This window comes from Diceros bicornis, chromosome 36 (assembly GCF_020826845.1).
Source record: "Diceros bicornis minor isolate mBicDic1 chromosome 36, mDicBic1.mat.cur, whole genome shotgun sequence".
Lineage (NCBI taxonomy): Eukaryota > Metazoa > Chordata > Mammalia > Perissodactyla > Rhinocerotidae > Diceros > Diceros bicornis.
Window position 1 is genome coordinate 17,125,369 of NC_080775.1, and position 12,372 is coordinate 17,137,740.

Here is a 12,372-nt window from a genome sequence, read left to right on the forward strand (position 1 = left end):
TGAGTCATCAACATGTCCCACCCGGAATTCTGTGAGAAGCTTCTTCCTTCTCAGGTCATAGGGTCCCCCAAGCCTTCTTCCACCCTGCTTCTGCTATGATCTTTCCAAATATCAAGTCTGGAAAGTCAAGTTAAGTCATGAAGCCTTCACTTAAAATTCTCCAAGGCTCTTCACCATTTTAAGGAAAAAGTCAACACAGACTAGGAAGCCTTCTTTCTTTCTTTTTTTTTGTGAGGAAGATCAGCCCCGAGCTAACATCTGTCAATCCTCTTTTTGCTGAGGAAGACTGGCCCTGGGCTAACATCCATGCCCATCTTCTTCCACTTTATATGGGACGCCGCCACAGCATGGCTTGACAAGCGATGCATCAGTGCGCGCCCGGGATCCGAACTGGCGAACCCCGGGCCGCCTCAGTGGAGCGCGCGCACTTAACCGCTTACACCACTGGGCTGGCCCCGGAAGCCTTCTTTCTTGATCTGGCCCTTGCCTGCCTTTAGGCTCAACTTCCACCACCATTCCCATGGGTGAAAAAATGAAGCTCAGGTCTCATCTGAGATGGCTATGTAGACAGACTCTACCTTTGTATACTAGAGAGGTACATTTGTTGAGTGTTCTTTTAGAAAAGAAATAAAAATATATCATACGTAATTTTTAAAACCAAAACTTTATGTGACATATTCCTCTAAACTTAAATGAAAAGCAACTTCAGTCAGGTGAAAAAAATTAAATAAAGCAGAAAATTAACAGTCATGAAAAATAGATTTACATTTCTAAAATTCTTACCCAGTGTCTGCTGGAAAGATACCTTCCAACCTCTTGCTGTTTGAAATGAGTTTGTCTTGAACACCAGGAGCATACTATTGTTGCTGCTCTTAACATTTGGTGGAAGTTTGGAACCACAGAATTTGCCAAGAAGAGAATCGCTGACGTTAGAACCATCATAAATTGCCAGGTAGTCTTGGGAGCAGAAGGTGGAGGGAACCACATCAAAATCATTGAACCTGTGAAACGAACCTTGTTAATACTGATGTTCTCCATTTGGATTTCCATTAAATTGTACCTTTAGCTCTTGCAAAAAAAAATATAAGACAAAGACAAAAAGCAGAACATCCAAGCTTTACTTGATAGGAAATATTAGAAACAATATACTATTTTACTGATCAGTTTAAAAGTTTAGTCAAAATTTTTTGAGTGACTACAATATGTCAAAAAGTGTGATACGCGCTGGGGATGTAAAGATGAGTAAGATACAGTCCTTAACTTCCAAAGTTTACAGTCAAGGATATATTAAGTCTATTTGAGATTAAGTTTTGACAAGTTGAACTGATATTTATTTATCATTTCAGCAACACTTAGTTTTCCAGTCTCATTAAATATACGGTGTTTACTCTGGTCTCTTGTTATTTTGTGCCTTGGGGTTGTTTGTTACCACTTATAAGCTATCCTAACAGGTACAACCCTAACTTTTCCTTCATGGCCTAACACAATATTTTAATCTAGGTCTTATGCTTTATCATTTCAAGTAACTATTCCCTGAGTTCCCAAACAAGCAAGGCTTCCTACGTGGCTTATCTTCAGGATTTTATGATGAGTTTATTAAAGTTTATGTTTTTTAATCTGTTTAAATTATTTGATATCCTGTCCTCATTTTTGTAGGTTCTTCTTCTTTCTCAGTATTTTTTTGCTAGCAGCTGTAATAAACAACATACAATACAGAATAATTTGAAAATATCTAACATTAAAATACTTCCTTTTAAGAGCCTTAAGAAAAAAAGGATCGGCATGACATGAATCCACAAAAAAATGATAAAGATATGAGTTTCCAAGACTACTCAAAGCTGTTTTGGTTTTTTATTTTACATCATTTTCCCAGGAGAGCACAGAACATATCTGGAAAGTTCCATTGACAGAAAACCTTATGAGGCTCATCTCAAAATGAGCACAACTTGAGAGCCTTGGTAGAAGGATTTATGTTTTACTGATGTCTACAACTTCTGCAGCACCTAGAATAGTATCTGTTTCATAGAATGTAGGTTCTCAGAAAGAGTATAATAAATAATTTTCCAAACAAGCTGATGCCAACTTTGACTGTGGTGAACCCTGGGGCCCAGGCAAGAAACAGAAAGAAAAAACATACACACACAGACACACACACAGACACACACACACACACACACAGACACACATATATATCAAGTATAATCCCACACATGTAAGAAGCAAATATTATGCTACAATGGTAAATTACAGGAACCACCCCTCATGCTTCTATTCTGGGCAGGTGATCCCTTCACAGGCCTCGCACTCCTGGCTATCTGGCAGTCTTTGTTTATTCTTTTGTTCTTAGGATTTAAGGGACTTTTTGGCTCTGGGGCACCCGTTTCCTTACAAATAGTCCCAGGTAGGATACGCAGTTTTCCTCAAGGTCCAGTCTACAGACCACTTACTATCTGATACAGCAATCAAATCAGGCTTGATGAGACCTGACTCAGAGTGTGAGGACCCATTTGATATATGAGGCCCCTGAAGGTAAACTGCAGAGAGTTTATGATTTTTAGGGCAGAAAGTGATCACAGACATATTGGAGGGAGGAAGGGAGGAGTGCTCCTAGCCTATCAAGCATCTATAAAAAATTCTGTATTGCCATGAACTCTGCCAACTTTCAGAGTTTTCCAGACATGCTGTATATCACTGAAACACAAGAGTTAGAAATTTGTCATCTTAGATGAAAGCAATTTTGAACTTTATCCCCCTGGAAAACTGGACGTAGCATTCTCTCAATCAGTCTTGTTGGGAGTAAGTAGGCTTAGGGGAGAATTTAACTGATGAGGTAAAATATCTCATATAGTACCACTTTAGAGGTATTTTGATATACAAATAAAAATGAATTTCTTAAGTAGTTGGAAAATCTACTCTTTGAGAGAGAGCATAGGGAAATATTAAGAACATAGTTTTGGGAGGAAATCTGATATAGATTCAGATTATGACTCTTCATTTAATAGTGCATCACTTTGGGAAAATTATTTGACCGTTTTGAGCCTCAGTTTTCTCGTCAGTAAAATGAGATTAATAATATATACCTCATGTGACTGTTTTAAGAATTAACTAAGAGAATTATGGAAAGTGTTCATTAAAGTTCCTTGTGTATAATAAGTGCCCAGCAAATGGAAATTGTTTTCTCATGCCCTCCCCACATCCTTTGATTTCAAGATAGGCTTATAACTTTACACCCCTTTATATGATGCTCCTTTGAAACTGCTGGAAAATTCTAACAATGGTTTTAATTGGTGGAGTTCCTCTGTTTCCCCCTTAATCACTACTGGCTTGCGTGGTGGGTAGAAGGCCCATTTCCCAGGTTTATTCTACCATACAAGAACCTCACTCTCCCTTCCTCTAGATTTCCTTATATACTTCTGATGAGAACCAATGCTCTCCACCATTAAAGGAATATCTTCGCTGCAAATAGAGTTGAAGGGATTTTCTTAGGAAGGTAAATACGTCTTACGTACTTGAGCTGAACCACTCTGTCATCTCTAACGGTGATGGTATACAGACAGTACATATTGTCAGGGTAGTCTGAGTATGAGTAGGCAGGGCTCCTGATGATCCCCGTGGAGACATTGAACACACCACCACAAGCTGCAACAGAGGACAGGGGAACATGCAGAGAACAGTGATTACTCAGAGATGCGGAAAAATAACGTTGAGATATTCTTTAGTCTTGTCCCTTTTTCCCTAAGAGAGATGACAACTATTTGTCTTAAAGCAACTTAAACCTCCCTTCATGGTGTTTACAAATAATTCTGAGTTTTCCGTTGAGGTAGGGGGAAGAGACACTAAGAGAGTAGAAGCAGGGAGGAATATTTTAAGGCATAGCTTGGAATGGAATAAGTCTGAGTGAAATTAATGGCCAGAGAGAAAATAACGAGAAAGAACATTTCATGTGTTGGGTGTAACTGTCCTTTCTCTATATTTAATGGACAGATTCAGAGGGATTACAGTGATAACCGGAAGTTTAGAAAAGGCATGCAGAATCCAAGGTACGTTGTGGAATATGAACCCAGGAAGGACTGCAATCTAGAAATCTTAATATAGATTCGAGTCTCCTCTATCAAAGAAACACTATTATAGGGTGAAGTACTAGAAACTGTGTTTGGAACATTCAAGTTCAGTTCCCTCTGTGGACTCAAATGCATAACTCTTGTGTCCTATGTATTTCTATTTAGTTATGAGACTGGTAAGGACTATACTTGCCTGAATTTGTATTCTTTGTCCTCAACAAGCATGAGGAGGGAGGCCCACTCTCTACCCTGACTCCAGCAATCCATAGTCCAGAGCCCTTAGTTACACCCATTAGTCAATAAAACAACAGCCAAAAAAAGACGATAAAATCCATTATAAAAAATATAAAATTATTGTTGTTTGCTTGGCCTTACATATAAGGAGGATCAGATTCTGCCACCTAATGATGGAAAATGCCCTACTCTCATGGCAGTGAGAAAGGTTTGTATTTATTTTACTTTGCAATTCTAAAATGATAATGGGGTTAGTATATTTTGATGATATTTCTATGGTTTATATACTATTTATGGACATATTCCATTTAGATCTCTTAGAAATGATAAACAAATTGTGGCTGCCATTTAAGATTATTAAGTTATTTATTTATCTGTTTGTTTGTTTGTCTATTTTGCCTCCGCTGAGCCCACATTGCAGGGAAAGCTGTTCTCTGTAAGCCCATAAATATTCACGTGCTCAGACCCCTGGGTACATCTGTACTGAATTCAGTGTTAGATTTGTGTAGCCTTATTCTATTTCATCTTGTACACAATTATGTGGTCTCTGAAAGCGTATCAATGCCTAAATAACTCTCAAATTTGTACATTGTCAGGATTTGAAATCTTAATGTCAACAATACTCTTTAAATGAGACTCTCGTAGTATATATATTGAACTTTGCACATAGTGTTTTAGGAAAATGAGGGATTAAAGAGCAAAAGAATATTAGGCAGGGATGTAACTCTCCAAAACACCAGTTGTACTAAAAGAATAAAACACACTAACCCTTCCCTTTATTCAGCAGGACAACTAGGGGAAGGAATGTTCATTGCTCAGTTCTATTCTGTTTGTGCCAACAGGTTGTGTGCGAAGCCACACACAACCATACTCCACAAATGGGGGGTCAGGACTCAGGTAGCAGTGAACGCATCATGAATGTGAACGAATGTGAAGGCCTTTTTCATGAGTAAATAAACATTTTCAGTCTTCTCTGAGGATGGGAACAGTAATTTATTTGAAAGATGATTATTCAACTTTCTACCTTTAGCAACGGGTTTGGTCAAATAAAGACAAAACAAAACAAAGATTTTGCAAGATTTGTGTGTCCATTTCACTGAAGCAGGGATGGACGATGTGGGAAAAATGCTGTCAGCAAACTAACCAACCAAGTTCATTGCAGGAGAGGAAAAGACTATTCAAAATAGGAAAATATAGTCTTATGACTTTCAAATGAAATAGATCAAATTGTCTATAAAGAATGAAAAGATCCTGGTAGCTACAAAGGTTTTTGCCCAGCCTGTGTGACTTGTCTTCTTGCTTTGCCTTCGATATGGAGAAATGGCAAATTATAACATAGTTGAATACATCAATCTTTGCTTTTCCTTTAAGCCTGGTGCTTTTTGCATATTCTTAAAAAAAATCCTTTCCTACCAGAAGATCATAAAGATACTCTCTTACATTTTTTTCTAAATTGATAAAATATGGCTTTTCACATTAGCAAAGTGACTTGGGGAAATGACAGAGGCACCTGGATAGTGCAGGCCAAAAAGGCACCTTTGTGTAATGTACAAACAACCAAAGACAGCCGAAATGTTCGTTTTAACTTTAATCGTCAAAATAAATCTTAATCCTCCACTTGACTGTCAAAGAGTAGTTCTAGCCAAAGTTCACGAAAAAGAGCCTTCCCACTTTTTTCAAAAGAAAAATGTCTATGTAGTTTTGGACCATGTATCTAATTGATAATTTTTTCCCTTGAAGTCTCTGAATCTTCGAGTTGGTGATGTATGAATCACAATTAAAACTCCTTATGGAAACTGCTCAAGAAAAGAAAGAAAATTCCAAACTACGTCATTATGGCGACTCACGGGTTATCCTGTAGGAAAACTTGAATCCAAAGTCTGTGGTGTGCGCGTTAGAGTAGAAGTTAAGCAGCAGTGGACCAGAAACGGAGACAGGAGACAGGATCTCATCGCCACACACGGTGGCGAAAGGGGTAGAAGTCACGCTGGAACCCCTGATAATGTGCACGCCGTCACTGACACAGCTTCCCGCGGTGGCTGAGCGAGCTGGACGAAGCAGGGAACAACCAGCATTACAATCAGAAGCAACACAATCGGTGCTGTAAACATTCAAACAAAAATGTGATGCAGATCCACGCAATTTACGTAGAAACTAACATGAGAATCCAGAGCTATTTTGGTAAGTTGCTATTAACTTGGTTTCCTGATGAGATGATGTTTACCCTGGTTACAAAGCAAGCACAGTACGAGAAAACAGACAGAACTTCACAATAGATAAATCCCATTTTGAAACAATCTAGAATTTTCTTCCTGTATGTATAAAATGGCTTCTTTAATTCAGTGATTATAAACTGGGGACAATTTTGCCTCCCGGGGACATTTGGCAATATCTAAAGACATTTTTTGCTGTCATGCTGGGGTGTGCTACTGGCACAGAGTGGGTAGAGGCCAGGGATGCTGCTAAACATGTTGCAAAGCTCAAGGCAGCCGCACACCCCCTGCCTTCTTGTCACAACAAAAATTACCCGGCCCAAAATGTCAACATTGGTGCTACTGAGAAACCCTGCTTTAACTTGAAGCTTATATACAAATAAAGGACTCCTATCATGGAGAGAGAATTAGAAATCCCTTAATGTTCGTTGGACAACCATTACAAATGTTCACACAAACAATAGTAGCTTAAGAGTTTAGTGATATATATACTCCAACCCATCACAAAGAGAAATACAAAATAGAATAAACAAAAAATTAAAAAGACTTTCATTACTACAACTTATCCTGTCATTTTTTTTTTGTGAGGAAGCTCAGCCCTGAGCTAACATCCGTGCTAATCCTCCTCTTTTTGCTGAGGAAGACCAGCTCTGAGCTAACATCTATTGCCAATCCTCCTCCTTTTTTTCCCCAAAGCCCCAGTAGATAGTTGTATGTCATAGCTGCACATCCTTCTAGTTGCTGTATGGGGGACGCGGCCTCACCGACAAGCGGTGCGTCGGTGCGTGTCCGGGAGCTGAACCCGGGCCGCCAGTAGCGGAGCACGCGCACTTAACTGCTAAGCCACGGGGCCGGCCCCTTATCCTGTCATTTTTACAGGTGAATTATACCGTTAGAACATTAATTGGGATCATACTGAGCATGATCTTTCATAACCTAATTTTTATTAACATAAAATAACATCACGCATTTTTATGTGATTAAGTATTCTTTTAAAACATTGAATTTAATGCACATATCAAATTCTAACATATGGATGCACCATATGTTCAACTAATCCTCTATTGCTTGACAATTCTATCTTTTCCACCTTTTTGTGATTAAAAACACTGTCGAAACAAACATTCTTGTAGATGAATATTTGCAGAAGTTTCTCATTATTTCATCAGAATAAATTTTTAGAAGTTGAGTTACTAGTACTAAGGTAAGATTCTTTTCTAGGTTTATCAAATGGCCCTTTGGAAAGGTGCGGCCAGTGCACAGTCCCACAGCACTTTAGGTATCTGCCATTTTCCGCAATTCTACATTTTCATCCCCCCGTAGAGAAACCTTGTACCCATTAACCACCACTCCCCATTTCCCCTCCCGCTCTACTGCTCCTCCAGCCCTAGGCAACCACTAACCTCCTTTCAGTCCCTATGGATTTGTCTATTCTGGACGTTGCACATAAACAGAATCATATAATATGTGGCCTTTTGCAACTGGCTCCTTTTCCTTAACATGTTTTTGAGGTTCATCCATGTTGTAGCATGCATCAGTACTTCATTCCTTCAAAGGCTGGATAGTATTCCATTGTATGGATAGACCACTTTGTTTATTCATTCAGCAGTAGATGGACATTCAGTTTGTTTCTACCTTTTGCGTACTATGAATAACGCTGCTCTGAACATTCATGTGTATGGTTTTGTGTGGACATGGGTTTTCAGTTCTCTTGGGTACACAAGTAGAGTGGAATTGTTGATTCATAGGATAACTCTACATTTAACATTCTGAGGACCTATCAGACAGTTTTTCAAAGAGGCTGCACCATTTTACCACCCCACCAGCAATGCAGGAGGGTTCTAATTTCCCACACCCTCACCAACTCTTGTTGCCTTTCTTTTGGTGAGGAAGATTAGACCTGAGCTAATATCTGTTGCCAATTTTCCTCTTTTTGCTGGGGAATATTGGTCCTGGGCTAACATCTGCACCCATCTTCCTCCACTTCATATATGGGACGCCTTCCACAGCATGGCGTGATAAGTGGTGCGTAGGTCTGCGCCTGCGTCTGAACCTGTGAACCCTGGGTCACGAAGCAGAGCACGTGAACTTAACCTCTACACCTCTGGGCCGGTCCCTGTCTGTCTTTTTTATTTAGCCATCCTCGTGGGTATGAAGCGGTAGCTCATTGTAGGGCTGATTTGCATTTCCCCATAACTAATGACGCTGAGCATGTTTTTATGTGCTTATTGCCCATTTGTGTATCTGTTTTGAAGAAAGTTCTCTTCGGTTCGTTTGCAATTTTAAAATTGGGTTATATGTCTTTTATTGCTGAGTCGTAAGAGTTCTTTTACATTCTGGATACTAGCATGGTCATAAGTTTCATTTCTCTTGGGTAAATACCTAGGAGTAGAATTGCTGGGTCACAAATTAGGTGTGTATTTAATTCTATAAGAAACTGCCAATCAATTCTCCCAAGTGGTTATATCGGTATACATTCTGGAAGTATGAAACTTCCAGCTGCTCTGTGCTTGTCAACATTTGGTATTGTCAGTCTTTTTAATTTTAGCCATTCTGGTGTATGTGAAATAGTACCTCATCATGATATTTAATTTACATTGCTCTGATGAGTAATGATGAGGAATACTTTTCATTTTCTCATTGACAAAAATAACAAAAAACATTTTTATTTCATATGGATGCTAAGTTGAACGTATATCTAACACATATATCCTGCACACACACACACACACACAAACTTTACCTACTTACAAATTCCCCCTTGGAACTGACCAAAACTACATTACAATACTTGATATGAGTACATACTATGAGACAGTGGACTCTGAAATCAGACTGTCTGTTTGTTGATAGAAAACTCTTGTAAATTAAAGAAATTATAATAATATTTACTTTATAATTTCAAGTCTCCTGGCCATAGATCTTGGTTCAAGGGTGGGCATGTGACCTAAGCCAATCCAATCAGGGTAAATTTCAAGACCCTTGTTTGGAACCTGGAATAGATAACTGCCTGCTGGTAAATATAACCAACTCTCTGAGGGTAAGACAGAAGCCTGGATTTGTAGCGTTTGCCAACTTCCGTGGTATAAATACTCCCACTATAGCCAATTCCAAGCTACCAACGTGAGGTCATTAAATGCAGAATTTGAAACATAGGAGCACGATTGACTCTTGCAAGGTGGTACAAGCCAATGACACCATACCACTGGATAGACGCCCTCTCTCTCTCTGGATGTGCAAGAGGAGCACACAGCCCCCACGGTGAGGGCAGAGACCCTACAGCCAGGAGAAGAGCCAGCCTTAGGGTGAGGCTCACACTGGAGTAGCACAGACTGAGAACAGAGAAAGTAAAATATTTGATGACATAGCTAGATTCAGCAGATTTGAGACATATCCAACTTTGAGGTTTTCCAAAAGTAAAGCCAATACATTGTCCTTTTATATTTAAATCAGGTTGAATTAGGTTTTCTGTTAATTGTGCCATAAAAATTCCTAATTGATATAGTATGGATTATCATAATCATAATCATTGTTATTATTTTTTATAGAACCCCACCATCTTGAGCCCTGTTGATAGACTGATTGATTACTCCACGGTAGGATGTCAGACCCCACCATCTAGGCCAATCAGATGTGTTCGAAGTGTAACTGAGTGAGAGGCAGCCAATAGTAGGAGCCAATGATGTTCAACTCAGAAAACAGCAGCAGTCGTCTCTTGACGCGTGAAGGAAGCCAGGCTGTAGTCAGGGAAGATGAAGTCGTCATGCAGAAGCAGCAAAGAGAGGGGAAAAGAGAGAGCCTTCTGAAGGATTCTTGTTCCTGCTTCCACTTGTTCTGGAAGCCCATTACTCCCCTTATTTTTAAACCTTCCTTTGATGAGATGAGATAACTCAGTGTCCTTCCTACAAACTCTACTTTATATCTAAGCTAACTTGAAGATAATCTACGACTTTTAAATGAAAGAATCTTGATGAATGCATTTTTTTACATATCTGTACATTTAAAACTCCTCTCCATTTTTGGATGTATTATCTTAGAGAAAATTGACATTTTTAGCAGAAAATATCTATGCAATTTAAAACTCATTTAAGGAATGTATTTGGCTCCTTAGCTAAGTTTCTATCCAACTTGAAGAAAATTTGAGGTATCAATCCAAGATACATTTGTTAAATTAACCTCAAAGAATTTCTTCATTTTGAAAATCCTAGAATAAAAATGCTTCTAATTGAGCATAAATCTCCAAGTTAAAAATGTGAACAACTTAACTTCAATGACCTTACTATGTAATTAGCAGCAATATGATGTTGGAAAAATAGGACAAAAAAGAAATACATTACACTTAGATTCATGGTTTGAATACTGCCAAATTATGTACCTTAATTATAACCTCAGAATTTGTCTTCTAGACATCAAAACCTCCACTGGAATTCTAAAAATTCATAGTAGATGAGTTTGAGAATCAAAAAACATTACACATTAGCTAAAAAAATATCTTTAGCCAGCAACAATTTATAAAGTTGTAAAAGCAAAATCACAGAATGACAGGAAATATTGCTTATGCTAGATTAAAATCTCAGTTCTACATTGGTGAAATGATCTGCTATGCAGGTATCCTTTAAGTATTAAAGAGTTCATTTTTAGGTTGTTGCCCTAATAATATAGACTATCACAGTGGTGGATGTCTTAGAAAATTATGGAATGGCTGTGAAACATAAGGTAAAGTATGTCATATGCTTGATTATGTTTCCAAAAAATTAATTAAAGGAACTAATTCAATTATAGAAAGTTCATTCATGAAATAGCAATGGTATATCTATATCAAGACATAATCAAAACTCATTAACTGTTTATAAGAGGTCTGTATTCAATAATAAGGAAGTTGGGCAGGGGAGAGGCAGAGGAAGCTGAGAGGGGATTTTAATTTTTTTGTAGATGGCAATAGAATATAAAATAACTAAACAAACCATTCAAGACAATCTGCTCATTCTCAAAGCATGACTCAATAAATTATGAAAGTAATGATATTTGGCAAGTTGCTTAACGGATTAAAACATTCTTGTATCCTTTCTAGCAGTCATTTCCTTAAGGTAAGATGTCCTTCCAAATTTTATCCATAAGAAATAGAACATTACATAATATCATATTTGTAAAGTTATCTAAAGTCTAAGGACATATCAAGGATTAGCATAAATAAGGTAATATACAAGAAAATGAGATAAAAATGATGTCAGTAGGCATCAAGTAATTCACACATATATATCTTTTTCTCAAGCTCTACACATCACATCACTGCATTAAATCAAAGACATCAGCCTGATTCTTCAATGAGAAGACACTTGGTGACAAAGACCACCGGCATCAGAAAATGATGTTAAACACTTTTCCATAATCCTAGGGGGAACCAATTGAATACATAATCAAAATATACACAAAACTCTCAAGTAGAATATAGTTAAACGCAACCAGGATGATTACCTTCTTGGAAGAGAAAGGAAGGTAGTCAAGGTTTGGAAAAAGTTTTTCAAGTAGCAAGATGGATATCAAAGTTGAGTTTATGGCCAAGAGGTAGCATTCAATGAGACATATGAGATTGTCAGGAGAGAAGGACCCTGAAATTGAACGATACTTTCTCCTTGGACTAGAGCCTGTGTCATGGGACAAGGAGCTACAGTCATTCTTAATCCTGCCTTTAGTAAATGTTTTGATGTATATTTATTAATGAAATCTCTGAGGTGTAAAACAATCCTTCATGATTTGTTTTTATGACTATTTTTCATCCTTCTGAAAAACTTCAAAACGTTTATTGTTTGAAATGGGTAAGGCTTATCCAATGTATTGAAATATAATTTTTATCATATTCTTCT

General features: G+C 37.9%; 1 protein-coding gene across 1 annotated transcript in view; it reads right to left on the bottom strand.

Moving 5' to 3' along the window:
• CUBN (cubilin) overlaps positions 1 to 12,372 on the bottom strand; it is a 258,176-nt gene that overhangs the window by 40,276 nt on the left and 205,528 nt on the right. Inside the window, exons 57-59 of the mRNA XM_058532490.1 lie at positions 6,143 to 6,343; positions 3,510 to 3,639; positions 784 to 1,001 (exon numbers count right to left, since the gene is read on the bottom strand). Of these exons, the coding sequence (XP_058388473.1) occupies positions 784 to 1,001; positions 3,510 to 3,639; positions 6,143 to 6,343 (549 nt within the window). The remainder of the gene's footprint in view (positions 1 to 783; positions 1,002 to 3,509; positions 3,640 to 6,142; positions 6,344 to 12,372) is intronic.